At 42.4% G+C, this 27755-nt stretch overlaps 1 protein-coding gene across 1 annotated transcript; it reads left to right on the top strand.

Moving 5' to 3' along the window:
• Positions 1-1368: 1368 nt before the first annotated feature.
• Positions 1369-26170, top strand: MTDH (metadherin). The gene is made up of 14 exons (XM_048508606.1): positions 1369-2067; positions 7184-7288; positions 8881-8996; positions 9687-9926; positions 10580-10878; positions 12484-12552; positions 14033-14269; positions 15298-15387; positions 15960-16058; positions 18367-18494; positions 19331-19450; positions 20162-20278; positions 21266-21422; positions 22423-26170. Exons 1-14 carry the CDS (start codon positions 1612-1614, stop codon positions 22491-22493), a joined length of 2304 nt encoding a protein of 767 aa, XP_048364563.1. The 5' UTR covers positions 1369-1611; the 3' UTR covers positions 22494-26170.
• Positions 26171-27755: the final 1585 nt, after the last annotated feature.

The raw sequence follows: 27755 nt of genomic DNA, 5'->3' as shown, positions 1-27755 counted from the left end.
GGCATAACACTGGCTGAGAGAGAGCACTCTCTCGTTGGACTCTGCCTCTGAATACAAGTGGCTACGAGTGGAATAGAGTAATGTGTGTCATGTATGCTTAGGATTGGCTATATCCTGTAACAACCTACTTTCAACCAGTGTAAAGGTCCACACAACAGTGTCACGTTTCAATCAGCTGTGAAATTTAGCTTCTGAGGAGCTGGGCAAAGCCTGTGAAAAAGGGCCTCCAGATTACTTCCCAACATGGACCAAAACCAATCCACCAACCAAAGATCAGCATACGTGACTTCCTGCTGTGCGGTGGCCAATAAGCCAGCTGTGTAGGCTACTTCCATGGGTCCAGAATATGTTCTGCTAAACAATTCCCTCAGTTTTCATCAAAGTAAGAGCGAGGAGTTTAAATCTGAAGGTAGAAAGGAAAAAGTGGCTCCACAGAACAGGGCAGGTTTTGATAATATGATATGACCATGTGAAATTGCTTGACTTGGAAGTAACATCGCCCTCTCGCTGAGTATCACCTTACAACTTCTTGACTCCCATGCAGTACATTTTTTCATTTGTCAAGCAACTCAGGATGGAATACCGTGTTTCTCCGAAAAAAAGACAGTGTCTTATATTAATTTTTGCTCCCAAAGATGCACTATGTCTTATTTTCAGGGGATGTGTTATTTTTCCGCTCCACAGCTGCATGCTCTGGTGTTCTGTTCGACGGGCATGCTTCCAAACAAAAACTTTGCTACGCCTTACTTTCGAAGGATGCTTTATATTTAGCACTTCAGCAAAACCTCAGGAGATGTCTTATTTTCAGAGAAACAGGGTATGTGCTTGTCTCTTCTTCGTTATCCTCACAACGTTCCTGTGAGGAAGGCCAGATTGACTAGTCACCAACAGAAGAACTCAGAATCTGCAGCCAGCCTTCCCCACCATCTACCACATTTGGCAAAACTGAACGGACCCACATCTCACGAGAACGACAACTCCAGCCCCACGGAGCCAGGAAGCGTTTCCTCAAAACCAAATTACCCGCTTCAGCCTCCTCGCGCTGGGTCAGCGACGCCGCTGACGAATCAGCGGCTCGACCCGTTTCCCCTTTCCCTCAAGAAGAGGAATCACTGCCACGTTGAGACCATGGGAACGCCCTCCTCGGGTTTACCCAATCCCAGGGCTGGGAGTGACGTGTACAGGCCCGACCGATTCCTTGAGAGTCTCTGTCACCGCAACGTACTCATATGAAGGAAGGCAAGAGAGGGGGAGGCGATCCAGTCTTCCCATATATGGCGCGCGGAAGAAGTCGCATGCGCACGCGCAGCTCGGAGCCGTTTCCCCCTTTCTCCAACGGCTCCCGTCGGCCCACGTGACCGTTCGCAACCGACGCGCGCGTGCGCCTCACCGTTGTCGGCGGAGGAGTGACGTTGCGCTCCTGGGCCGTGAGGGACTGAGGAGGCGCCTCGGGCAGCCCGAGCGAGCGATTCGCCAAGTCGGGGCAGTTCCGCTGACTGGAGGCTACGCCGAAGCGGGCGAGCCGAAGGGCCTTTGCTCCTCGGGAGGGGGAAAGATGCGGTCGGCTTGACGCGAGTCTCCTCCGGTCGCGGTCCGATCCCCGCCGGGGCCATGGCTGCGCCAAGCTGGCAAGAGATTGTGGCCCAGCAGGCTGAGGAGATGTCATCCCGGCTGCGGGACGTGCTGTCGGCCGGCGTGGGCCTGCTGCGCACCGAGTTAGGCCTGCAGCTGCCGCCGAACCTGGAGCCGCAGCGCCTGCCTACCTGGTTGGTGGTGCTCTCCACCTCCGTCCTGGCTCTGCTGGTCCTGCTGGGGCTTCTGTGGGCCGCGACCTGCGCTAGAGGGGGAGATGCCCGCAAGAAGCGCCTGGGCAGAGCAGCCCAGACAGGCGAGGAAGAGGAGGAAGACGACGAGGAGGAGGACGAAACGGCGGGCGTGGGCCTGACAGGAGGGCGAGGAAGCGGGGGGCCCAACAAGGCGGCTCCCGGGGCAGCCACGATGCTCTTGTTGAAGGGAGAGGAGCAGAAAAAGCGGAATAAAAAGAAACCGCCGGAAAAAACGAGCAGAGTGAGCGAAATCTATTGGGAAGCGGGGATGGGGGTAGAAGGAATTGCCAGGAAACTCCTCAGGAAGGTCTAAGGCAGCGATGTGTTTCAGATTCCAGGGAGATAACTGCAAATCACACACACAAAAAGAACCTTGTGACACCTTGGACTTTTAGTGTTTAAGGACCCATGCTATAGCCAATTTTAAAAATCATTAGTATGGTCTTTGATGATTCCGGGATGCGTGTTCCTTACACTGGTGTGCTCAGAGGCTGATTCTGCATGGGCTGAAAACAGCGGTGTGAAAATGGTGTAAAATGGTTTAAAACAGTGTAAAAGGGTTTACACCGTTTTCACACTGCTGTTTTTGGCCCATGCGGAATCTGCCAGAGTGTTCTCAGACTTGTGTAAAGTGTATGACTAAACATGTTTGACAGAAGTAAGGTCCAAAAAAACTTAATGATGCAATCTAGGTAATACCTATTGCATGGATTGCGTTAAACATTTAATATCAACTCGTAGAAAATCCAAAGCTGATTTGGTAGACCTTGCTTCTTTTTTTAAAGAGCCTCTCCTGCATCTTTTTTCATGATTCAGCAGCAGATATGGTGACTTGTGTACTTTACAAGAGTTACTTTTGTTATTCATGTATCTCTAAAGTTGGCTGGTCACTGAAATAAACTCCATAATCTTTGGCATAGAATTTTTCTCCAAATGTTACATTGCTCACATTGGCAGAGAAGTTTACTAAACAGCGTATAAATTTTTAGCTGACCATGAAGTTTGCACTCAATCTGCTTTTCAGTCTCTTATACATAACAAAGTGCATATTTGTGTAGGAAAGATTGTCCTGGTTTTCCTATGCAGGAAGTGAGATTTAAGTAGCCCTTGAAGAACTGCAAGGTCATGGTCTCTGGCTCACTTACAGTACAATCCTATGCAGACTTTCTCCAGTCTAAGCCCATTCATTTCAGTGGGCTTAGACTGGAGTAACTGTGCATAGGATTGCCCTGATAGTATTGGGACTGTGTATCTAGTTGGGCTTGATTCAGAAAAGTGGACATTCAATTGGGTTATTTAACCCTGGGTTTTTTGTTTGTTTCACATAGTCATGTTGATGTGAGTAGTGAGATTTGTTGTCTGACCATCTCAGAACTGTGTATTGTAAAAAGGGAAAACATACATTAGAGGCCATTCTGTAACTGAAGTCTTTTAAAAAACAGACTGAAAATTTACTTTTATAACATTGTGGCTTTAGGTGGAAGGAAGCAGTCATGGGAAGTCCCTGAATTTTCTCCTTGGAATCTAACAATCCAGAATGTTCTGAGATTGGCAGCGTGTATGCCTAAAATCGTGACATTTGCTTCCCCAAATCTAGTGCTGGTTTCTAGGCAGTTGATTTTTTCCCCCAGCCACATAGGTTAGTGAAGTTCAACAAAGTCAGTAACTACAGCTGGAGTAAAATGGTTGTCTGTCACATGATAGTCAATTCATAAGCTACTGTGATATGATTGTGTTATCTAGGGATGTTATAAATGATATGTGTAACCACTTGGTTCCAAAATTAAAGGACTGTGGCTTATATTGCTCTGAGATTTTGTAACCGTGGCATGCTGTGTTCCATGTAGTGCATTCTTTATGTGCCCCTTGTTCCACACTGTCAATATTTTAACTTTTTCTCTTGAAATTAGCTCTGTCCAAGCACTGTGGTGATATTGATAGCCGGGGACTGCCTGCCTGTTCTGAAGTGTCTCATGCTCTTCTTCAAAGATCAGATTTACAACTTAGTAATGGCCATGTTGGTCATTCTTATGTATTGAACCATTGGTGAAATGAATAGCTGGATCCAAGTCTTTCACTTTCATATGTCTTCACCTTCTGCTTGAAAACAGACCAGCCACATTCATACACATTTTCTAGTGCTATGTGCTTTGTATTGGACTACCTCTGAATACTCTTTAGAATTTCTCAAGTTCAGGGTGCTGGTTCTAATTGTGAAATCCATAAGAGGGTTGACTTTTAAAGGACCTGCCTCCTTCCATATAAACCTCTCTGCGTACTTAAGTCATCATCTTTGATTTGTCTTAGTGCTGTGGCTTCAGTGATAGGGCTGCCAGTTCTGATGACAGGGTTGCCCTGGTGGCGCTATTCACACTCTGAAGTTCCCTTCTGAGAGATTTGTCAGGCTCCATCACCTTCAGATTATGGTGAAAATGTGATATGCAGAAAGCCTTGAGGGTGGTGTTAATTCTGCTATTACTTTGAATTGAAAATGCAGGACAGTCTCATAAAGGCTAAGTTGTGTAAGGGCCTGCTTTGAAATGAGCATCTGAAAAGAAAGTTGACTTTATTTTGACTAATGTTTTAATGTGTGCATAACAACCACTTTGGATCCATTCTGTGGGGATTGAAGAAGAAAAAGAGTTTGGATTTATATCCCCACTTTCTCTCCTGGAGGAGACTCAAAGGGGCTTACAATCTCCTTGCCCTTCCCCCCTCACAACAAACACCCTGTGAGGTGGGTGGGGCTGAGAGAGCTCTGAAAAGCTGTGACTAGCCCAAGGTCACCCGGCTGGCGTGTGTGGGAGTGCACAGGCTAATCTGAATTCCCCAGATAAGCCTCCACAGCTCAGGCGGCAGAGCGGGGAATCAAACCCGGTTCCTCCAGATTAGAATGCACCTGCTCTTAACCACTACACCACTGCCGCTCCTATTGAGCAAACAGTTGAGCAAGTTTCCTTCCTCTGTCTTTTGCCTTAAGCATTGCTACTGGCGCTATATTGCTAAAAGCTTAATATTTTATCAGAAAGAGTCAGGTATGTTTGTATTTATGAAACAATGCCGCACTATATTGACTATATGTTGCCTTATTACCATGATACAGGCAGTTCTTAATCAAGTATTTCCTAAGAGGCAATTGCTACCTTCACCAAGTGATAGATTTTTTGCTGAACTTAAACATTGGCAGTATGCAATTGTGCAAGAGTCAGATAAGTACCTGACTCATTTATTGCTATGTGAGAGACTGTGTATTACTTTGGAGTGTGCTCACACCCTTATTGAAAGCAGGAGCAAACTTGAGGCTCCCTTTCTGCACACATCTGTAATGTTAGCTAGGCCTGTATAGGGGGACAAAGATAAAACCTGATGAACACAGGACTGTTAACAATGGTAACCCCATGTTAAGTTTTCCCCTTTCTTCCTGGAACAATATTATGGAAACACTTGGCATGAAACAATGTTACAAGAATAGGAAATGAAACTCTAAAACCATCATTCCATGTTTATTTCTTATATGTGAATATTTGTTGTCTTATCTGCCCTTTCTTTTTGATAAACAAGCTTTTGAGGAATAAATATGAACATTTATTCTAAATAACCAGGGTACATTTCAAAATATTCTTGTTCGAACAGACTTGACGTCAAGATTTGACTAGCTTCTGAACAATGTTCTCTCCTCTTTGGCTCTCCAGCTATTCCACTTTTACCCTTTTTTGGATAACCAGTATACAACCTTACTTCAGCCCTCAGTCTTCTGGATTTGTTTTAGAATATTTACTTTTGGAAAAAGTGTAAAGTAGTATTGTTCAGTTTTTTAAAGCTAACCTCACTTTGGAGGCGGGTGGGAAACCTGTGTCTGATTTTTAGACTTCAGGTACATTTGGCTTGACTGTAACATTTTTCACATGATCTCTGCCCCTGTTTGAACGCACTTTTAACTCAAGATTCTGGTATGCTATAGTGTCCTGTGTTGGAGAATTCTTTGTTCTAGAGCAGGGGTAGGGAACCTGCGGCTCTCCAGATGTTCAGGAACTACAATTCCCATCAGCCCCTACCAGCATGGCCAATTGGCCATGCTGGTAGGGGCTGATGGGAATTGTAGGTTCTGAACATCTGAGAGCTATGGTTCCTACCCCCGTTCCCAGAGTAGGGGCTGATGGGAATTGTAGTTCCTGAACATCTGGAGAGCCGCAGGTTCCCTACCCCTGTTCTAGAGCTACTATAGGGGGTATTTAGTTTCTGTCACTGTCACATCCTCTTACATACAGCTTGGTAGGTGAGAAAATGGTAGGCTTCAAGACCTGGTTACAACACCAGAATCATCCTTTATCAGTTTGAGGAATTTGATAATTTAATATTCATTGTTTACTATTACCAAGTTCTAGATAGGGGATTGGCAAATAGGTGAATGTGAACTACATTGTATGTTCTTTGTAAGAAATTTTGTTAGAGGTGCTTGTTAGAGGTGCATAATGTGTGCAATAATAGAAGTTAGATTCCTAGCATTCTCTAAATGAAGGATTTGATCTAATCGTAGAAGAGGATCATTTGCAATTGTGGTATTTTCCGGCTTCTTAGGGTGTCAAATGGGAATGTGGAAGTCAACTCAAGCTCCTATAGTTATATTGAGAAACTTGATTTTATGACGCTGCCAATGTAAGACTCTTACATTTTAAAATATAGTAGCTTCAGATGTTTTGTGCGTATTTTTAAAAGAAATTTTACAGGCATATAGCAAATTTTTGTTTATATGTATATAAAACACATAATCACTTCATTATTTAGTTCAGTGGTGGCTAATCTATGGAACGCGTGCCAGAAGTGGCACTCAGAGCCCTCTCTGTGGACACGCGCGCACAGAGTTCGTCATGTGGGGAAAGCGGAAAATCGCCCCCCCACACAAACATACATCTAGGCTGGCCTTGCTTCTGAGTAAACCCTCTTAGGGTTGTGATTCACCCGTTCGAATCATTGCATGATTGCTTCACCAAGCTTACTCCTGAGTAACACGCACCTCGGAGCAAACTGTTTTTTCTAAACTAAAACCTCAGTATTCAGGTTAAATTGCCGTGTTGGCACTTTGCGATAAATAAGCGGGTTTTGGGTTGCAGTTTGGGCACTCAGTCTTGAAAAGGTTCGCCATCACTGATTTAGGTTTTAAAGGAAACCTTGGTCTTTCACGTTTTGGGAATTTTTTAAAGCTTAAAGCTTTTATTAGAAAAGATAGCATACACAAGATTCTGGCATAATGACCCATGGTTTGCTGTGGAATGAACAATCCAGGGTTAATTAAATTTGTGGAATACTGTGATTACATTACATAACTATGAAATATTTTAATTTTCTTATGAACACAGCTGAATGGTCAACCTGCTCATGAAATGTCTGAAGAGGAAATAATGCGGACTGTTCGAAGAGACAATCTAAAGCAGCCAAGTGATGCAGAAAAGAAAACTGAAAAGGTTAGTGATTTGTGAATGATAGACAGCAGCAAATGGAGTTTCTAATCTGATGGAAGCTGTGATCTGATAGACTGAGGCAAAATTAAAGATAGATATGAGTCCAGTAGCTCCTTAGAGAACAAATTCTGACTGATATTCATTGTGTCCTTAATTCATCATATTAAGGAAGTGTATTTTAAACAGGAGCACAGTTTAAAAACTTAAATTCTTACAGCCTCATTCAAACCCAGAGGCAGTGGGCTGCTGCCCTGATGGGCCCACCCCCTCCAAAAGGGCTTTTCGGCCATGCAGGGAGCAGGAGAAAGCCTTGGAACATCCCAGCTGCTGAAAAACCCCTAAGGCGGAAAGGTCATAAGCTGTAGACAGTGTTATGTAGGTCCGAAGACCTGTGTGTTGCACTCCTGGCCCTCAATCCTGGAAGGGAGCTGATTAAAGAAATGTCCTTCCCTCCAAGCTAGCAGTCCGAGCAGGACGCCAGCACAGCCCCACCTCAGCCCATACTTCCGGTTCTGTGCTGGTGGAGCTGTAGGGCGTCTGGCTGCCAGACCATTCCCCTTCCACCAGTTCCCCGGGGAGTAAGTTCCCCGGGGAGAGCAAACAAGCCAATGTGAGGGTGCACCACTCTCACAAGTACGCTCTCTCTTGCTCTCTCTCACTCTCTCTCGCTCTCTCTCTTCCCCCCCCCCCCCATAGGGCTGTTAGTCTGTGTGTAAATGCAGAGATAACAATTTCCTTTTCTCTGTTTTCCTGTTCACACAAAGTTCTGGAGGGGACTAGAACCCTCTAAAATACTGGCCCAGATTAAAGGAAGAGTTGTTAAAAACACAACAGTATTCACAAATTTTGACTGACCTTAGTCAGCAGTCAAAATTTATGCTCACCATTGATCCAGTCTCTCACCCATTGTGGGATGGTTGGGCTTTAATGTGTCTCATACTGGAGAGGCAAGGATTCATCCCCATCTCCAAGCATAGAGGAAGACTGGAGCAGGCAACACACTGTCAGTGGAAAGGCTCATAAAACAACTTGATATCTTTACTTGGCGGCGCTGCACAATCTTGGTAGGGTCTCTGTGAAAATACAAATTCAGATGAGCCTACGACATTGACAGTACCTTTTCTGAAATGTTCTTCCGAAACATTGGCATTCTTTAATTTAAATCAACTTTTCCTTGTAACATGTACAGTTGTTTTTTGGGTTCCATAACAATTAAACCACATACCATTTAGCATCTGTAAATCTGAAGCACTTGCAACCTGTACATCTGTATAAACATATTTTCTTTGGAAATTGAATATTTGCTGATAATGGCAGTTTTGAGATCTGCAAGAAATGCTGCTGTTGCTCTGTGCAAGAGAGTAAGTTGTGTCCCACCTCAGCTGGGAAGCCTCATCCTCCAGAGGAAGATACCCTGGGATAGAGGAGGTCTGCCTGATAGACTGAGCAGAATGATAGAATGCCTTCCAGCATCCTTTCTGACTTTTAAATGATTTCTTCATGTTGCCACATGCTGTGAGGCATGCCACACTTTCTGTACTTTCTGTTCATTTTAAATATTTTGATAAATACTAGAAAAGTGTTTTCTGTTTTAGTCAAAGAAGAATAAGAAGAAACCAAAGGGAGATGCCAGAACTGTTCAGGACCAGTCACGCAGTGAAGGAAAAGAAATAGATGAAGGTACAGAAAAGCTGAAACCGAACACCAGTGTGTAGTTCATGGTTCATCTTACTGCTGTCTTAAACACTCATGACTACCAATCCAAGAATAGGTTAGTACTCTTTCCATGTGAATTAGGACAGCTGTCACTTAAATTATACTGTTGTAATATACACTTATGAACTTATGAAGGTATGGCTTACTTTGAGCTTTTCTTAGACAATTGGAATCACTGGGTAATAGCCCCTGGGTCTGTTCACTAATAATGGATCCCCCCCGCCCCCTTGCATCAGGGAAAGCCCCATGGGTGAGAGCGAAGCAATCACTGTCTTGTAAGATAATAGCTAGGCAAGCTATTGTTCAGGAAATCTTGTTAGGTATTACTAACTGTTTTGACCTGGCTCTTTTCTGACAATTTTCAGAAGATTCCTTATTGTACCTATCACTGCTAATTTTATGTGGTTCTGTCTTGCCCTTGTCTCACTCCTGCTAACCTCTATGGAGGAAACTGGTTATTTAATATCTTGATAGTTTTGTTTAGTACTTAGTCAAATAACTAGTACCTACATAGCATTTTTCTCTTCCATCAAAAAGTCCCATCTTTTGTAACATTACCAGGTTAATAGATTACCTTTTGGCATGAACAACACACCACCACCACACGCACGCACGCACATGGATTTCTTACAGACACTCTGGGCCCTTCCCCACTCACCTTATACCGCGCGTTTATCCACTGAAGTACCGCGGGGTCCCGCGGCGCTCCCCACTACTTGGGCAACGACTACGCAGCCGCCCCGACGCAGCCGCTCTCTCGGCCCTTTGGCGCGCGGCATTTCTGCCCCTCTTCGGAACTGAGTTTTTCAAAGAACCCCGCGCAGAGCGCGGGGTTGTGGGGAAGCCTGGGTGGTCACTCCGGGGTTGCGGACTTCCCGCCACTCGGAGTGACGTGGACCCACTGGTCCAATCAGGCTAAGGCGAGGCGTGTGTGCTGCGTGCGCATCGGTTTCTTCCCCCATTTCTTTCCCATTTTCTTGACGGGTGAGCGGCGCCTGCTCACGGGCTCGAGTGCACGCTGCCATTTGCATCGTTTGCATCGTTACTCGTTTCTTCCTTTATTCACGGGCTTTATTCACGGGCATCATAACTCGTTTCTTCCTTTATTCACGGGCTCGAGTGCACGCTGCCATTTGAATCGTTACTCGTTTCTTCCTTTGTTCACGGGCTTGAGTGCACGCGGCCATTTGCATAGTTTATACGTGTCTTCATTTATTCAGGGAGACCAGCGCCCAGGCCACCCCCTCCCCTACCAAACAGTGGACACCCCCCCCCCTATCACTGCTAATTTTATGTGGTTCTGTCTTGCCCTTGTCTCACTCCTGCTAACCTCTATGGAGGAAACTGGTTATTTAATATCTTGATAGTTTTGTTTAGTACTTAGTCAAATAACTAGTACCTACATAGCATTTTTCTCTTCCATCAAAAAGTCCCATCTTTTGTAACATTACCAGGTTAATAGATTACCTTTTGGCATGAACAACACACCACCACCACACGCACGCACGCACATGGATTTCTTACAGACACTCTGGGCCCTTCCCCACTCACCTTATACCGCGCGTTTATCCACTGAAGTACCGCGGGGTCCCGCGGCGCTCCCCACTACTTGGGCAACGACTACGCAGCCGCCCCGACGCAGCCGCTCTCTCGGCCCTTTGGCGCGCGGCATTTCTGCCCCTCTTCGGAACTGAGTTTTTCAAAGAACCCCGCGCAGAGCGCGGGGTTGTGGGGAAGCCTGGGTGGTCACTCCGGGGTTGCGGACTTCCCGCCACTCGGAGTGACGTGGACCCACTGGTCCAATCAGGCTAAGGCGAGGCGTGTGTGCTGCGTGCGCATCGGTTTCTTCCCCCATTTCTTTCCCATTTTCTTGACGGGTGAGCGGCGCCTGCTCACGGGCTCGAGTGCACGCTGCCATTTGCATCGTTTGCATCGTTACTCGTTTCTTCCTTTATTCACGGGCTTTATTCACGGGCATCATAACTCGTTTCTTCCTTTATTCACGGGCTCGAGTGCACGCTGCCATTTGAATCGTTACTCGTTTCTTCCTTTGTTCACGGGCTTGAGTGCACGCGGCCATTTGCATAGTTTATACGTGTCTTCATTTATTCAGGGAGACCAGCGCCCAGGCCCCCCCCCCCCCCACCAAACAGTGGCCCCCCCCCCCCCGCACGTATCCAGCCAAGAAGGCTGCCTTTCGCCCGCCCTGCCCCCGGCTGCTCTGGAGGGCGTTTGGCCTGCTCGACGGCGGCGGCGGCTTCTGCAGCCCGCCGTCCCTCCATGGCAGAGCTGAGAGTTCCCCAGCTCTGCCATGGCAGGAAAGAGGCTGCAGAAGCCGCCGCTGCCCCTCGGGCGGGCCAAACGCCCCCAGAGCAGCCGGGGACAGGGCAGGGAGACCAGCGCCCAGGTCACCCCCTCCCTCCCGCCCAGGTCGCCCTCCCCCCCCGCGAATGATCGCAGCCATGAAGGCTGCTTTGTACCTGCCCTGCCCCCGGCTGCTCTGGGGGGCGTTTGGCCTGCTCGACGGGCGGCGGCGGCTTCTGCAGCCTCTTTCCCACCATGGCATGGAGGGAAGGCGGGCTGCAGAAGCCGCCGTCGAGCAGGCCAAACGCCCTCCAGAGCAGCCGGGGACAGGGCAGGGAGACCGGCGCCCAGGCCACCCCCTCCCTTTCTCCCAAATGACGGACGGACACCCGCCGGCCGCCGCTTTTTTCTTGGCAAAAGCCAAGTAGAAGCGATTAGTAGTTACAAATAGTTACAAATGTGCATTGTGACATCTGTACGTTTTCCCGTCCCGTTGAAACGAGCTGTTCGACCCCCCAAACTAACAGACCAATCGGAGATCAGACCTGTCCTGCCCATCAGCCGCACGCGGACTAATCAAATTGGAGACCCGCCCTGACCCGCCCTGACCATCGACGATTGGCGTGCAGTCGTGGGGAAATGTAAACATCCTGACGTCGCACCAGGTGCGCGCCTTTCAGAGAGTGAGCCGACGGAGCCTCTGAAGTGGGGGACACGACTGCGCGCTCAAAAACTCCAGCGTTTTTCGGATTCGGTGCGCCTGCACGTTATTCTATAAAGTGGGGAAGGGCCCTCTGATGCCTTTTTGGAAACTGAACTTGATAAAATATGTGATTTAGATCCCCCATAAAATGTCTTCATCTTTAACCCTGTCAGGTGAATACTAATTGCAAATTGACCTTCAACGTGTGTTAAGATGATATACACTTTGATTTGTGGTGGCTTTTCTTTCTGTGTGGGTGTGGGATTTAGTTTTGTTTTTGGAGCCTTTGGGTCATATTTCTGTGACATTTTGTAATTCTAAACTGTGTTAACTGGAAAGTTCTTAGAATGAAATGAGATTATCGTGATTCTGATATATAGTAAGACTCTGTGTGAATGTCTTCCATTGTCTGTGCCTCAATATAAATGGATCAAACTTATTAAGATATTTAGTCATTGTTTTTATATTTAATCAGGGGACAGTATTTCAAGTATTCAAGTTAGCAACTCTAAATCTGGAAAAGTTGATGCTGTACTCCAGCAAGGTAAGATCTGCTCATTTTGTATGGTGGGATAACTGGAATCATGATACTGGTTTTTCTTGGAAAGAACAGTGATTTTAGTAAGTCACCATAAGAACATAAGAACAAGCCAGCTGGATCAGACCAAAGTCCATCTAGTCCAGCTCTCTGCTACTCGCAGTGGCCCACCAGGTGCCTTTGGGAGCTCACATGCAGGATGTGAGCGCAATGGCCTTCTGCGGCTGTTGCTCCCGATCACCATCTTCAGCTGTCTTGCGTAACTGCTGTACAATTGCCTCACCATTTATATTACACATATTTAATTTTTCTCCAGCTTTAGTACTTTTGTTCCAAATAAGTCCCAATTTGCAAATTTTTATCTGGATACACAGCACAAATCTGCATTCATGAGCCACCTACTATAGTTTGTGGTCATATTGAATACAATATTTGAAACTTATGCCCTTATTCCCTTTTTCAGGAAAAGATGAGAATACAGTTGTGCATACAGCAGCGGAGGTTGTGGCAGTGTGCGACTGCATTGAGAAGTAAGGATTCTCTGTAAAGGTTAAAGAAGCTTATTTATGTGCCGGCTTCATCAAAACTACTACCCTTTGCAATGGTAAGCATAGTGGTTTGATAAAAGAGTTTGTATAGTGCTCTGGATGGCTATATAGCAACACTTTCCCTTTCTATAGTTGTGCCAGTGATTTTGTTTCCCACGGCAGCACAGAACCCACAAAATGGTGAGCACAACTATAGAAATCGAAAGCGTTGCTCTATAGCCGTCCGGAGCACTCTGCAACCTCTTTTATCAAACCACTGTTTACCATTACAAAGGTTTTGATTAAACCAATGGGTAAGTAAACTTCTTGACTCTTTACAGAGAAGCTCAGGGGGAAGGGGTGGAGAGGAAGAAGTGGCGGTTTAATCAAGATCTCCTCTCATTTTTCCCTGAGAAAAATATAGTTAGTTCCGTGAGATTCTTAATTAACCCTCATAAAACTGCAGTCTTTTCATGGAATGAGGATGGGAAGGAAGGTTTAGATCTAGTGATGGTTATACTTAATCTTTGTTTTATCTATTTGTTATATACTTTCACATATGCCTCATGTAAGTTCTACAGTTGCGACACGGAAACTACTTCACTAAAGCAAGGCTATCCCTCTTCAGTGGTATGTTTTTGTCTGGATATGTTTGGGTAGTCACTTTCAATAGAAAAAAATTGAGGTGAAGATTTTGTCGGCTTAAAAGGAGAAACCCAAAGCTTCAGGCCAAAAATGAATCCAAAAATGAAGATAATGAAGTGATATGGAAATAGCATAACCTTAATCTTGATAAGTTTCCCCTTTTGGAAAGAATTAAATATTCTCGCTAGTGTTTGATTATGTTACCAGGAATAATATATAACATTAATAATGTCTTTCAAGCAATAAAGGTAATATATTTAAAGCAAAACATTTATGGAGCATGTGGGATTTGTTTGCGTACATATTTTCTACAGGGTTGAATGAAGGACCAACTGTAAATGGAGGGAACTGGAGTGAAAAGCCTGTAAAGCTCTCCTCTCAGATTGGTACAAGTGAGGAGAAATGGACCTCGGTGACATCTGCAGGTAGCAAGAAGAAGACTGAGACGTCTGCTTGGGGAAAAGATGCAGGAGATAATGGCAATGGGAAGGAATGGGGAGTGTCCCTGGTGGGCAGAACGTGGGGTGAGCGCTCTTTGTTCCCTAGTGTTGGTAAGTTCTTGTTTCTCAAAAAGAGCTTTTTCCATCAGATGGAACCAGTATTGGTACTCTTTTAAATATATATTTATATATTGGCATCATTTATTTCATCTGCAAAATATTCTGCAGTGCAGGTAAATCCACTTTTTAAACAAATTCACAATAATAATTGAGCCACTTCAGTCCATTCTTGCATACTTGAGGGCCAGAATCCAGAGGGCTGCTTGAGATCCAAATGAAAAGTTAGACAAGCCCACAAAAGCATTTTTTTGCCTTTTTTCTTCCTTTCACACATACTGCCACAATCCAGTTTTGAAATTCTGCCCACTGCCTTCAAGAAATAGTTGTCTTGGGGACAGAAAACCTGTTCAAGAAAACACTTGATACAGATAGCTATGCACATCTTCAGATCTTTTCGACCTGTGTTGTATTTCTTAAATCATTATTGAAAACTTGGACTTGGAACTTGTGACTGTGAGTAAAGCTCTCTGTGTTAGTAATTTTATAAAATATTGCACCAAATATTATTCGGCGTAATTGTGAAAAGCACTGAGGATGATTAAGGGGTAACATTATGAATTTTGCTTATTTCGTGCACCCCAATTTGAGTGCCTTTACTCCCACTCCTAATTTTGAACTACCAATTCAGCTAGTGATTGCTTAACACCAGCCAGGTATATAATATTAAGTGGGCTCATTTGAAAGGACACTTCATTTTAACTCTCTACACTTTGGACATTTTTCTTTCATTTGTTAAGGATGAAAAAAATGTCATGCAATGTGTCATGGTTTATGGTTGTATGCATCATATTATAGAATATGTAACTAATTCTGATCTGTTTGGGCTAAGAACATATTATTATGGAAAAAGTTAGATTGGACCTGTGTTTCTGACACTTCAAACTTAAGAAAAAATTCCAGATATTTTGACATGTTACAATTGTGAAGTGGGGTGAAAGATATGAAGGAGTTAAAAGATGCTTGTCTTGAGAATCTGTTCTTTAAATTGGCCAAAATTTCTGAGTCTCTTATCTTTCCAGCAGCCTGGTCTGGAGTGGATGGAAGAATTAATACTCCTGAACAGAGTTCTGCTTCATTCACTTCTTTGGGACTAAATCCTGCAGTTCCAGGTATGGCATAAAAATTGCTCTCCAAATCTGGACTTCATGCCTGAATTATGCACTTTAGGAAAACATCTTCTCATCCCTGCTAAGCATTTGGAAAGACATGGATCTTCTCAATGAATAGAGAAAATTAATGGTAATTCTGAAAGATGTTAATTACAGTTTTATCCACATTTTCCAGAACAAGAAAGTAAAAGTTGTCCAAATCTTGCTTTCTTCTGCTTAGACTAGTGGATCTTAATTGGGAATACTTTTCATAAGAACTTAAGCATACCCTGCTGGATCAGACCACTGGTGTAACATACTTTTTCACTTGGTGGCCTGGGAGCTAAACAAACAGGGAATGGGGGAAGTGTAATAGGGTAGGTGAGAAAGTTGTATTTTGCTCACAAGCTCTGCTTGTGGTTTGGATATAATCTGTTGGGCTGAATCCAAAGTTTCCATTCCTCCAAACTGAAAAAGCTTCATCCAGTACAAGGCAATGCGTGTGGTAGGCCTTCTTACCTCTCTACCATTAGGAAAGCAGAAATGTTGGATTGTTACTATAATGCTAACCGTGTGTCTTCTTTTCTCTGTAGGATCCAGTAGCGAGTCTGTTTCTCAACCTGGCACTACAGATTTCCAGTGGGATTTAAACCGTAATCAGGCACATATTGACGATGAGTGGTCTGGGTTAAGTACGTTCCTCTAACGTTGTTTAACTTGCAGTGCTAAGATTTGTGTTCCTACTTTCATTTCCCCAGTTGTTGCATTCTGTGTAAGTATACCAATAGGAGCTAAGCACACTTTGTTCAAGAATAATTGTGGCATCAGCTTAAAGGTGGAAACTTATTGTGACATAAGCCTTCATCATTCATATTCTGTGGTGATGGGTAATGTATATATCCAAAAAGGGGAGGTTAAACAAGAGTGGCGGGTTTGAGGTTTTGTGGTTTCTATAAAGTGAGCCCAAAAAATAAAGAAGCAGTGCACCTTATTTGACTTTTGTCCATTACTTAATATTAAAAAAAAGTTTTTCTTTTCTTGGATTCTATAGATACTCTGGTCTGTGAACAGTTATGCCACAAAAGGTTTCAGTTGGTAATACCTAGTGCTTTTTTCAAGTGTAAATAGTTTCTGTACTCCTTCTTGCTGTAGCCCTCTATACCTCATGACATTCTGTTCTTTTCCCCTCAGTGGTGACCTTTTGGGAGATCCAGGGAAATTGAGCAAAAAAATTTTCTATTAATTTGTCTGTTCTTGGAAGCACTAGATCAGGGGTAGGGAACCTAAATCTCCAGATGTTCAAGGTCTTCTAATTCCCACATCAGCCTCTGTCAGCATGTGGTGGCCCATGCTGGTGAGAACCCTGATAGAATTCTAATTTTTGAACATCTGGAGAGCCGCAGGTTCCCTACCCCTGCACTAGATCCAACTCTTAGTGATGTTCATAAGATCGGGCGAATTTGGGATTTTATGTGGGCAAAATAACTTGGATTTTAAATTGCCATCAAGGGAAAGTTTATGAAATATTTTAATTATTAATTATTTACATTATTGTTTCTGATTGTCGTTGAGCTATGTATGTTAGTCACCTGAGCCCGGCCAAGGCTGGGGAGGGCAGGGAATCCAATCAAATAAATAATAAAAATTCCAGGGGACACTTCAGGGGGCAGAGCCAGCTTTAGTTGGCTCCCAAAGGTCTTTTGGTCCAGGAACTCCCCCTACACTGGCAGCAGATTTTTGCCACCTTTGGATTGGGCTGCCCTGCTATCCCTATTGGCCTCAGTTAGAATAGTTATATCTTGTTTTCTTACATGAGGAACAAGTGTAGAGGGAAACAGTGCTCTTTTCAAATGCCATTCATCATGCAAAGTGACCCCTGTTCTGTACACAACCAACCTAGTAATTCTGATCCATAGCACAGTACTCTCAAGGCTTCAGTACTGCAGCAAACTGTACAAACTGCCCTTAAAGATAGCTTGGAAATTTCAGTGCAAAATGCTGCAGCTTGTATATTACTTGAAGCAAGTTCGTTTTATATGGATCATTAATGTTTAGGGTCTTTGCATTAGTTGCCCATATGTTTCCAGGTTCAATTCAAGCTGCTGGTTCTTACCTATACAGCCCTTCATGGCCTAGGACATACATACCTGTAAGAACAGCTCTCCTGTTGTACCCATATGTGAAACCTCCACTCCTCTGATCAAGATCTCTTGTGTGTGCCCTCCTGCAGACAGGTGTGGTCAGTTACAGCTCATACCTGAGCATTTTCTGTGGTGGTCCCAAATTTTGAAACAGCCTTTCTGAGCATGTTATGAAGGCTCCCACCTTGTTAAGCTTTGGACTGTCTTGTAAGCCAGAATTGTTGAGGAGGATGTTTACTTGTAACTTGAGACAACAAAGGTTGGCACTTAAGTGTATTAGAGATTTTAAGACTCCATTTGAAGATTCTCAGGGAGTAAAGTAACCTTGAGGTGTTCTGCATATGGCACTTCTTTATCAATTTTATTAACACCAGACAGTACCAGCTGCAGTGTCTAAAATTTGCAAGGCCATGTTAGAAAGAATCAGAAAATGCTTCAGTTCTTGTTGTCATCCTTTAACATGCTCCGTATGAGTCCTTACCTGTTACATCAGTCTCTGTATTGAGATTGTTCTTTATGCTATTCGTTTTATGTTCAGACTAGAGTAAATTTAAAAACCCTTCTTTTGCAAGTTTCATAATGCTCATTTCATAATGATGAAATTAATGTACTAAAGCTTTCAGAAAAGAGGCCTCTGGAACAGTGGGTGAAGAAACTGAAAGTTCATTCTGTATCTGACAATAAACTTGATGGACAATATCTGGTTTGCAACATGACTTCAGATTACATTTTTAATAATCTAAAGTAAAGCAACGTGACCTGAGCTTGCACGTTTAGTGGCTGTCAGATGTTTTCCATAGTGCTTGTATGCTAATCAGTCTTTGGTTAGATCACCAGAAACTTGTATAATTTTTCACAGATGGGCTTTCTCCCACTGATCCCAGTTCAGACTGGAATGCACCAGCAGAGGAATGGGGAAACTGGGTGGAAGAAGAAAAGCCTCCACCCACCCCACAACTTGAAGAAGTGTTATCTGAAGTTCAAAAGGTATTGGTTTGGCAGAAGTCTGAGCTAGACTTAGTTGGACTGCTGAGCTGACCCAGTAGTTCATTTTTATGGAATGGAAAACGAAGTCTGGTTTCCTAGACAGTTGCTTCTTTTTTTCATGCAGTTTCTGCTAACTGAAGCAAACATAAACCCTGGGGATTGGCTATGAGTGCTGCTCCTCGCTGTTTTAAAAATGTGTATAAATGAAATGTAAAGACTCGTTTGCTTGGGGTTTGATCTTGTGTACCATGAATAGATCACCCCAACCCACTCCCTCAGCTGTTTGTACGCTGAACAAAAAAAGCTGTGTATCTGGGGTCACCTAGGAGCAATGCAAGGTACATTGTGAGATATTGCAGCATGATGGAAAATTGGCAGAAATCACTTCCTCCCTTCTTATATGAGGTGTTCTGTGAGGATTTCCTGACCTTCTGGAGCAGGTGGAAGTGGGGTAGTGGATGCAGAAGGGGCAGAGATGGGGTTGCCAACTTCAGGGTTGGGAAATTCCTGAAGGTTGGCAGGGGGTAAGGGAGCTTGGAGAAGGGAAGATTTGGTGAGGGGCCTTAGTGGAGTACAATGCCATAGAGTCCATCCTCCAAAGCTGCTGTTTTCTACGGGGAAACTGATCTCTGTAGGTTGAAGATCCGTTGTAATTTTGGTAGGGCTGCAAGCCCCACACAGAAGTTGGCAGCTCTGGGCAGAGACTTATTGCTCAAACTTTTTCTGCATACAATTCACAGGCTCCAACCCATAGTGATTGTGCGGAGACTGATGCCACAAACTGAGGCAGGCATGACCGCTTTTTGTGATTGTAATTGTTTTTCGGTGCGTGTTAGGTTTCAGATGAAGACAGAGAGAAGACAGAACTGACACTGCACAGTACAGCAAGTGGCAAATCGAAAAAGAAGAAGAAGAAGAAGAAGAAGCAGGGAGAAGAGGCTGGCTCTGCAGCGCAGGTGACCTAGAATAAGCCCTGTTATGCTAAAGCTAGATTCATTGGAAGGACAGTCTGCGGCCACTTCGTCTTGTGAATAGATGCCTATTTGTTGAACCTTCTTTCTAAATCATATAATAATGTTTTATTTCTTTACTGCTAGAAAAAAAATAGGATGCAGAAATCCTATAACTGCAGTATGGTGTTAATGTTTTATTACAATACAGTTAAATGAGACGTTCTTTCTCTTTAGCTAAACCACATAAGCCAGGGGTAGGGAACCTGCGGCTCTCCAGATGTTCAGGAACTACAATTCCCATCAACCTCTGTCAGCATGGCCAATTGGCCATGCTATTGAGTCAGCCAATTGGCCATGCTGGTAGGGGCTGATGGGAATTGTAGTTCCTGAACATCTGGAGAGCCGCAGGTTCCCTACCCCTGACATAAGCCATTTGTTTGCTTGTATTATTGTAGGAGCACAGTGGTGTGCTGCAATTTTAGATCAAGTTTGGACTAATGGAAAATAACCAGATAGATATCAAGGAGCGAGCAGAATTGAGACAACCCATATTGCAATACTTTTCCCAGTTTGACAGAATTGACAGCTTTTAAAGACAATTTAGATTGTTAATTGTTGGTAATTTAAATAAGTTTTCTACTCCACCATGGTTTACATCTTACAACCGAATTGACTTGCAGGATTATGTGTGCAGCAGTGCTTTTTTATTTATAGGATGCTGAAGACCTAGAAAGAGATGCTGCAGAAGAATTTCCAGAAGATACCTCAAAAGTTCAACAAGAAGAGATGTCTTTCTCTTTAAAGACCATCAGCACTAGTGAAGAAGCTGAGGTATAATTAGACTAAGTGGATGGTGGGCAAAACTTGATTATTTACAGAATGAGCTAAAGAAACCAACAACCACATGATAAGATCCCCCCCGACCCCCCCAAAAGGAAATTCAGTCAACACCTAGCTCATTGGGGTGTTGTGTGGTTTCCAGGCTGTATGGCCGTGTTCTAGTAGCATTTTCTCCTGACGTTTCACCTGCATCTGTGGCTGGCATATTCAGAGGATCATCTGAAGATGCCAGCCATAGCTGCAGGCAAAATGTCAGGAGAAAATACTCATCTAAAACTAAACCATAGAGCTCTGGAAACTTCTAACACCCCAATGTCTGACCATGAAAGCCTTTGACATTACCCTACCCCATCTCAGGTCAATCTGCACAATTCAGAGAGCCATGGCCAAAACTATGGTACAGCTGCTGCGGAAAGCTTACTGTGGGAATTTATTTTTGAGGCTTGATTTTTTGTCCGAATATTTTTATTCATAAACCTGACACAGCTACTACTTCTGCCACACAAGGATAATCAAGATTTTTTTTTCTGGCTGGCATCTACTTTCCTGGGATTTTATTCAGTTTTTGTCCTAGTGGCTTTATTTGTACTCTGCCTTTCTTCCCAGTGGGGGCCCATAGTGGCTTCCATTCTTCTCTCCTGTGTTATATCTTCACAATGACCCTATAAGATAAATTAAGCTGAGATCATGTGGCTGGCATGAGGTCCCCCAGCAAGCTTCCACAACAGAGTAGGTTTTGAACCTGGACCTCCCAAATCCTAGTCTGATGCTGTAACAGGTCCATCACAACTTCAAAGTATGTTATTGCATGTTTGTAGCTGTCATTGAGAGAATTGGTTTCAAAAAATGAGACTTCTTGGTAAATATTTTCTCAAGTGCTGTAGTGTCACTTGAAGGCTGTTTATTTCACCATGCTGTGTTACAAACATATTGATGTTACCAAAAAAATCAGTGTTCTGATCATATTTCTTATTTTAGCCTGAGGAGACGCCCACATTTTCTGTTTCTACTGAGCCATCTGTAACTGTATCAGAGAATGAATCTGACAAGCTACCTTCCCAAGTGCCACAGATGCTCCAGGAGACAGAAGTTCCTATTTCTAATGTTAAGCAAAACAGTGTGCCTCCGCCACAGAGTAAGTAATTCCCTAGTATTGAGATTGGTCATTATTACCATTACTATCAGTTGCAACCTACATAAAACAATCTCATCAACTTTAGTGACTCACAATGAAAACATTCTATGCAGCATTGTAAAATTCACACTATGTAGTGCAGCAACACTTTTTGTAGAAACGGAAATAAAACAGGCTGAGAAGAACTTATTTTCCAAAGTTTTGTATACCTGGCCAAGTTTTCTTGAGTGTGTTTAAGAAAGGAGATTGCTTCAGTTCTAGTAACCTATTGAGTCAGTAGAATATTTATTTATCTTTATAGTCCACCTTTCCAACTGAGACTCAAGGCAGATTGCAAAATATCAGTCAGTATAATCAGCACAAAGCAGAAATTTGAAACAACAAGCGCAAGTATTAAATATGGCATGTTAAACAATGTTGAAAATGGTATATGTGAGCAGTAATACAATACAATGAGAGCAAGACTATACAACGACATATACATGCTATACACAGTAGTATAATACACACGTCTGTTTCCTTTATTTAAGCACCTTCTGTTACAGTATAGCTCTATTCCCTTTAGAAAAATGCAGTCCTGGACAATTCTGTTTATGTAGCTTGCAGAATGCCAGAAGTACAGGAGCTTTCTGGACCTCTTCAGGAATGTTCCATGTGCTGATGGAACTTGCCTCTCTTAGCTCTGTGTGGTGATGGGATACGGCCGTGGTGCCCCAAGACATATGTGATTTTTGAACACGGAAGTGATGTGACAACCATGCAGGGAAACTTTTTATGCCAATTATCCCTAAATATTTTAAAACCATGTTTGAAACTCCTTTGGCTTGAAATTATGTAGTATTAGAAGGAAAAATGTTAATTCTATCAGGGCATGCTGATTGAATTTCAAAACTGTAGTGCATTCTTGTGATCAGAGTAATGCACAGGAATGCAGAATGTATAGAATTATACATAAATACAGATTATAATAAGTATTCTTTCTGATTTCTTGAACATTTAGCCAAGTCTGAAGAGAGCTGGGAGTCCCCCAAACAAATTAAAAAGAAGAAAAAAGCCAGAAGGGAAACGTGAATTTTTTGAAATGGACGTGTGTTGCAGAAACACTTGTCGTGAAGATTATGCTGTTTATGCAATAATTTGTGAACCTGTACAGAATTTTATATAAATTTCAACAGATTTTTTTAAAAAAACAAACTGCTATGAACACAGCCATTTCTAAGAACAGGAACCGAAGGAAAATAAATCGGTGACATAATTTAACAGGAAATACGATGATACTGGAAGATGCATTGAAGAGTGTATTTTCAACGTACTGGGAAAGTAATTTTTTAAAAACATACTGGCTTTCCAGCAGTGCCGTTTACAACAGTTTATGCCCTATTTCATGTGCGTTGAAGAAAAAAAAGGATTGATCTTAACATGATCTTTAATCTGTAAAACTAGAGTGTCACTCTACCTGTCATACAGTGTCTGCCATTCTGATTTTAATACATACATCAGAGACATTTGCCATATCTTTTTAATACTTAATAGAATGTGCTAACCATAAGGGTAACGCAATGAAAGGCTGACATGTGGAAGTATGTACTCCTGACTAGTCCCCTTGACTTCAAAGGTATTACTTCAGGGTAAGTGCGTCCCAGGATTATGGATAGAACTGTTCAGTAAAAAAACATTTTGACAGTAACATTTTTTGTTATTTAGAATACAAAACTTGTAAAAACTTCAGATTACAAAAGTCAATGACTGGGTCAAAACAAAGTTCTTTCTGTTAGCCTTCTGCATGCATTACTCAGATATATTTTAAGATGATGGGGCTATGCTGTATTTTATTCTTTTTTTAATAGCGCTAGGGTAGCTTTTACCCTTTATTCTCAATAATTTTGAAATGTGTGACTTTTCTTCCTCACATTTTTTCTCTTTTTTAAAAAATGTCCATAAATTTGTCTAAGTCTTCAAAGATGTGAAAGATAACAGGGAAAAAAGAAAAAAAATGGCTCCAGAACAGCTTTAATTGATGAGACCACCTATATCAGGAAGTGCTTTTTTTGCTGCCTTAATCTATGTAGAATCTGCATCTAGAGTTCTTAAAAAGAATTAGTATGTATTTGTATTTTTTAAAAAAAATCATGCAAGTGCAGCAATTGTAAAACCACCAACTTTCCACCCGGAGTTATGGATTAGAATCAGAGTCGAGCTGTATCATTTTCAGGCACTGTCATGACATCGTATCAAGCAGGCAGGTATCTATGAATAGTGCATGCTCAGCCATGTACACTGTATATAGCCTTTACAAAATGTGTATGTTTAAAGGACCATAAATAGCATTAACGGTGAGCATCTGTTAAAGAAAAGCCATGATTATTTGGTGTGACTGGCTTAGGTTTTTTCATGTGGCAGAGAAATTGAAACAGCTGTAACCAATGGTACTGTATTGATTATCCCATAATGTCTCCTTGTATACATCTAAAATTTTGTTAAAATTAACTTGCAAGGCCAGGTCAATTAAAACAACAAGCTGCATTTAGTTGTACTGAAGGCAAGCCTTATTAATTAATAGTGTTCCTAATAAATGAATATTAATGTTAATTCCTGTTTCAGGAACATGGCAGATGTTTACATGTTCAGGCATTTGTTTTAATTCAGTGAAATTTCTAAATCAACTCTGTTAAAATAAATCGAGCAAATTGATAGCATTGTTTTATTTATGGGAAGGGAATAATGTTTAGACAGTGTTTATCAGGAGAGGAGGGGTCCATGAAACTACTTAGTATTGAAATACAGTTTTCAACAGTGATTTAAGAAGATGTTAAATTATGTCTGTTTTTTCCTGTAAACTTGCCATTCATCGTATACATCTTAGTGTGATTACTGCCATCCATTTCCAGCGTAAATTTTTGAATGTGCAAAAATACTGCATCACCTTTCCACACTTGATCAGAGAGAACCTTCTGAGAAAGGTAGCAAAATGGTAAGCCTTGCTCAGAACAGGCGTGAAACTTGAGTCAGAAAATATCCTGTTATACTTTTTTTCCGCAAAAAGATGATAGTAAATGTGTCTATTAATCCGCCATTTCCTGGACCTTCCTTTGTAGTAGAATGTTCCAGGTGGGTACTAGTGCCTATCGAGTTCCTCTAGGTATGCACTAGGATTCCCAGGGAGCATTCTACTGCAAAGGAAGTCAAGGAAGTAGCAGATTTAATATACAAATTTACTGCCCTCTTTTTTGTGGAAAAGAGTAAATATAGGTTATTTCAAATGTTCATAGTTACTTCAGGGCTGGCAGAGTACATGTTAATTCACAAGAGTGATTTAGTACACTTCCATTAGTAAACAAACGTGGAGAGGATTTCTATCCAGAGTCAAACATATTAAAATGTTTCTGGTGTAAACAGGGTTTTTTTAAACATTGAAACAGCTTGTGTGAGCAGGCCATTAAATCACAGGATAGGTCTGTAGTTCTATGGTCTTGCTGCTAAATAGTACATTGAAGGTACTTTCCAATGGAACATTTGCTCTTTGCTTTTCTTAAGCCCTGTTTGGTCTGGTTTCCTGGTGTCTTTGCTGTGCTTGCTCCCTGTTTTTCAGTGGGTACTCAGCAGGACTGCAGCTAGTCACTGCAGACATTTTTGGCTCAAATGTCTTGGAGTAATGACGATTCCCTAAATGTTACTTTAAAGAAGCAAGTTCCTTTAAAATCAACTGGAAATATTTGTTTGAGGGTAGTAACAAATGTTAAAATACTCTCGGTGCATTATTTTCCCAGTTTACTGTTCTGCCCGATTCCATTCTGAGTGTGCCGTCAGGGAGCTTGGAGCACTTACTGAATCAGATAGACAACTGAGATGATAATGTACAGTCCCTTAAGCTATTTATATTCACTATAGCCCCAAAACTATCTGGGTAATTATAGGCAAGTGATGCAAATTGCAGCCTTTTCCTGGGAAGAAGGATGGTGTTTTGATCAGCCTTCCCAGACTCCATGACCAACGGAAGATTCATTACACTTGGAACCCACAAACGAATTTCTAACAATCTTCAGTATTATACCAATTGTGCACCTAAGGGTTAAATTACTTTCTCACCTTAGGAGAAACAGCGCTGAATTCTTAACTGGTTTCTGCAGTTTCTCATAAAATTTTACAGAACAGTGTGAAGACTTTAGAAAAATCTGTGAATCTGAACTCCCGAAGCTGGGAACAAATGAGAAAATTGACCTCAACAACACTATACATTTTTTCTGTGAAGCTGTTTAAGTTGCACAGTTGACAATTGCCAAAAGTGGACCACAAAGAAAAATGGTATTAAAGGATGCAAGCTAGGAATGAGCAACATCCACACTTGAATAGACTAGGCCACTGTACTTTCCTAGCCAAGTGTACCCCCTGTCTGTTGATGAAGCAAACCAGCTACACATTCTCATCAGTGAATGCATGGAGTGTTTTCAGAAGAGTAATGTGGGTTTTGTAACTTTTGAAATTGTTTGTATGCACAACTTTGCAAAAATTGTGATATGTAATTGGGTAGTCATTGCATGCTTTTAATCTTCCTTGATTTTGTTTTGTGTTTTTTTTTCTCAGAAAGTATATAGAGTTCATACATGTTTGTTACAGAGTCGGCTCGAGGTGGATGAAAACTGTATTTCTGACTTTTCTAAATTTAAAAGAATTACAGTAGATAGACATTATTTAACTATTAACGAAAGAATGTATACATTAAAATTGATTTTCAAAACGGTTTACAGAAATATGTTTAGTGCTCTTTGCTGTTTTATTACTAACATTCCCTATGCCCATTGTTTTTAGTGGGGCTTAGCTTTTTCCAATTATAGCCCTCTCTTACCACTTTTTTTCTTAATTGAACATTAAGCAGAGGGGATTTTAATAAGGTTTTCTTGTACATACTACAAAACTCAAAGCTGAGGGGTGATGTGGCTTATAGTCCAAGAGGATGGTGGGCGGGGGGGGGGGAGCATCTTCAACTTAATCGCTGACAAGTGGCTTCAGTTAAAACCTCCTATTTTCTTAATTTATTATGGCTCAGCAAAAAAATTATTAAGGCTCAGCAAACTACAGAGAAAAACACATCTAAAAGGACACTTTTAGATGAAGGCTGCAGTTCTCAGTAAGATGAGGTTACAGGACTTTTAAGTATAGAATAAAAAGGCTCCTGTTTATTATTACAGGAGGAACAAATACGTGAATGGGAAGCTACTGCTCTTCCTGGGCTCTGACTTACTGGCCTGTCTTTCAAAGAATACTGAAGTGAATGTCTGCGAAATGATTTTGAAATGCCTCATATCCTATACATCCAAAGGTGTTTCCTTTTAAAATCACAGGTTTTTTTATAACAAAGCATGGGCCTTGGTCACGTGAAAGGGCATGCGAATCTTTTTGGCAGGAAATCTTTCAGTAGGAACAACAGCCATAAGCTATAAAGTAGCCAAGTAGGGTGAAAAGTCCCAAGGCCAGACTCTATTCCATGCTAAATAAAATTCATTTCTATACCCAGGCAATTCAAAATGAGCTCAAATAGGTTTGATTGGAGTTGGTACTTGGAATTTTCTGTAAGCTGCTTTGGATCTCTGCAGGGAGAAAAATGTTGAAATATTCCAATAAATAGTCTACAGCCTTGATTATTTTGCCAGGTGCTGTCTGAACTCTTATCTTCAGAGACTCCATTCTTGCCTTGGAGTGTTTCCTGCTTTCCAGTGTTTGGGCTCTTCCAGTACATTTTAGCCCCTTGCCACCTTTGGACCCATCCTTAGTTGCAATCCTGCACACCAGTGAAGCCAGTGAAATTGTAGCAGCAGGTTCTGCTAACTCTTGGCTACCATCCCAGTATATAGATTTATCATTTGATGAGCTGCCTTCCCTTTTCCGGCTCGATGGGTCCATCAGCTTGTTTGCCAATTTCTGCTCTGCATACCTCTGACCTTGGCTTTTGACAACTTGGGCCATTGAATCCTATCTATGCTTAATTAAAACAATTTCCATTAGCCATAGCAATTGGAGTGGTTAGGAATATGATTTTAGACAAGCCATTAAACATGTAGATATTGCTTCTGCGGAGACATATCCTTTTCTTGCCACAAGTGTAGAAGCCAGCATGGCATGATGACTAAGAGTAAAACTAGGATGTGGGCAGTTCAGTTTGAAACCCCCATGCTGCCACGGAAGCTCACTGCACGTCTGGACCAGTCACACACAATCCCCCTAACCTACCTCACAGGTTGGTTGTTGTAAAGATGAAATGGATGAGATGAGAATGATGCAGTATGTTTTTGGGGGTGTCCACTGGGGAGAAAAAGCACATGAATTCTGTGTGTGTAA

Source organism: Sphaerodactylus townsendi, linkage group LG09 (genome assembly GCF_021028975.2).
Source record: "Sphaerodactylus townsendi isolate TG3544 linkage group LG09, MPM_Stown_v2.3, whole genome shotgun sequence".
In the NCBI taxonomy this organism is placed as follows: Eukaryota; Metazoa; Chordata; class Lepidosauria; order Squamata; family Sphaerodactylidae; genus Sphaerodactylus; species Sphaerodactylus townsendi.
Note: the sequence above shows the minus strand (reverse complement) of the source record. Positions and strands in the feature narration are given on the sequence as shown.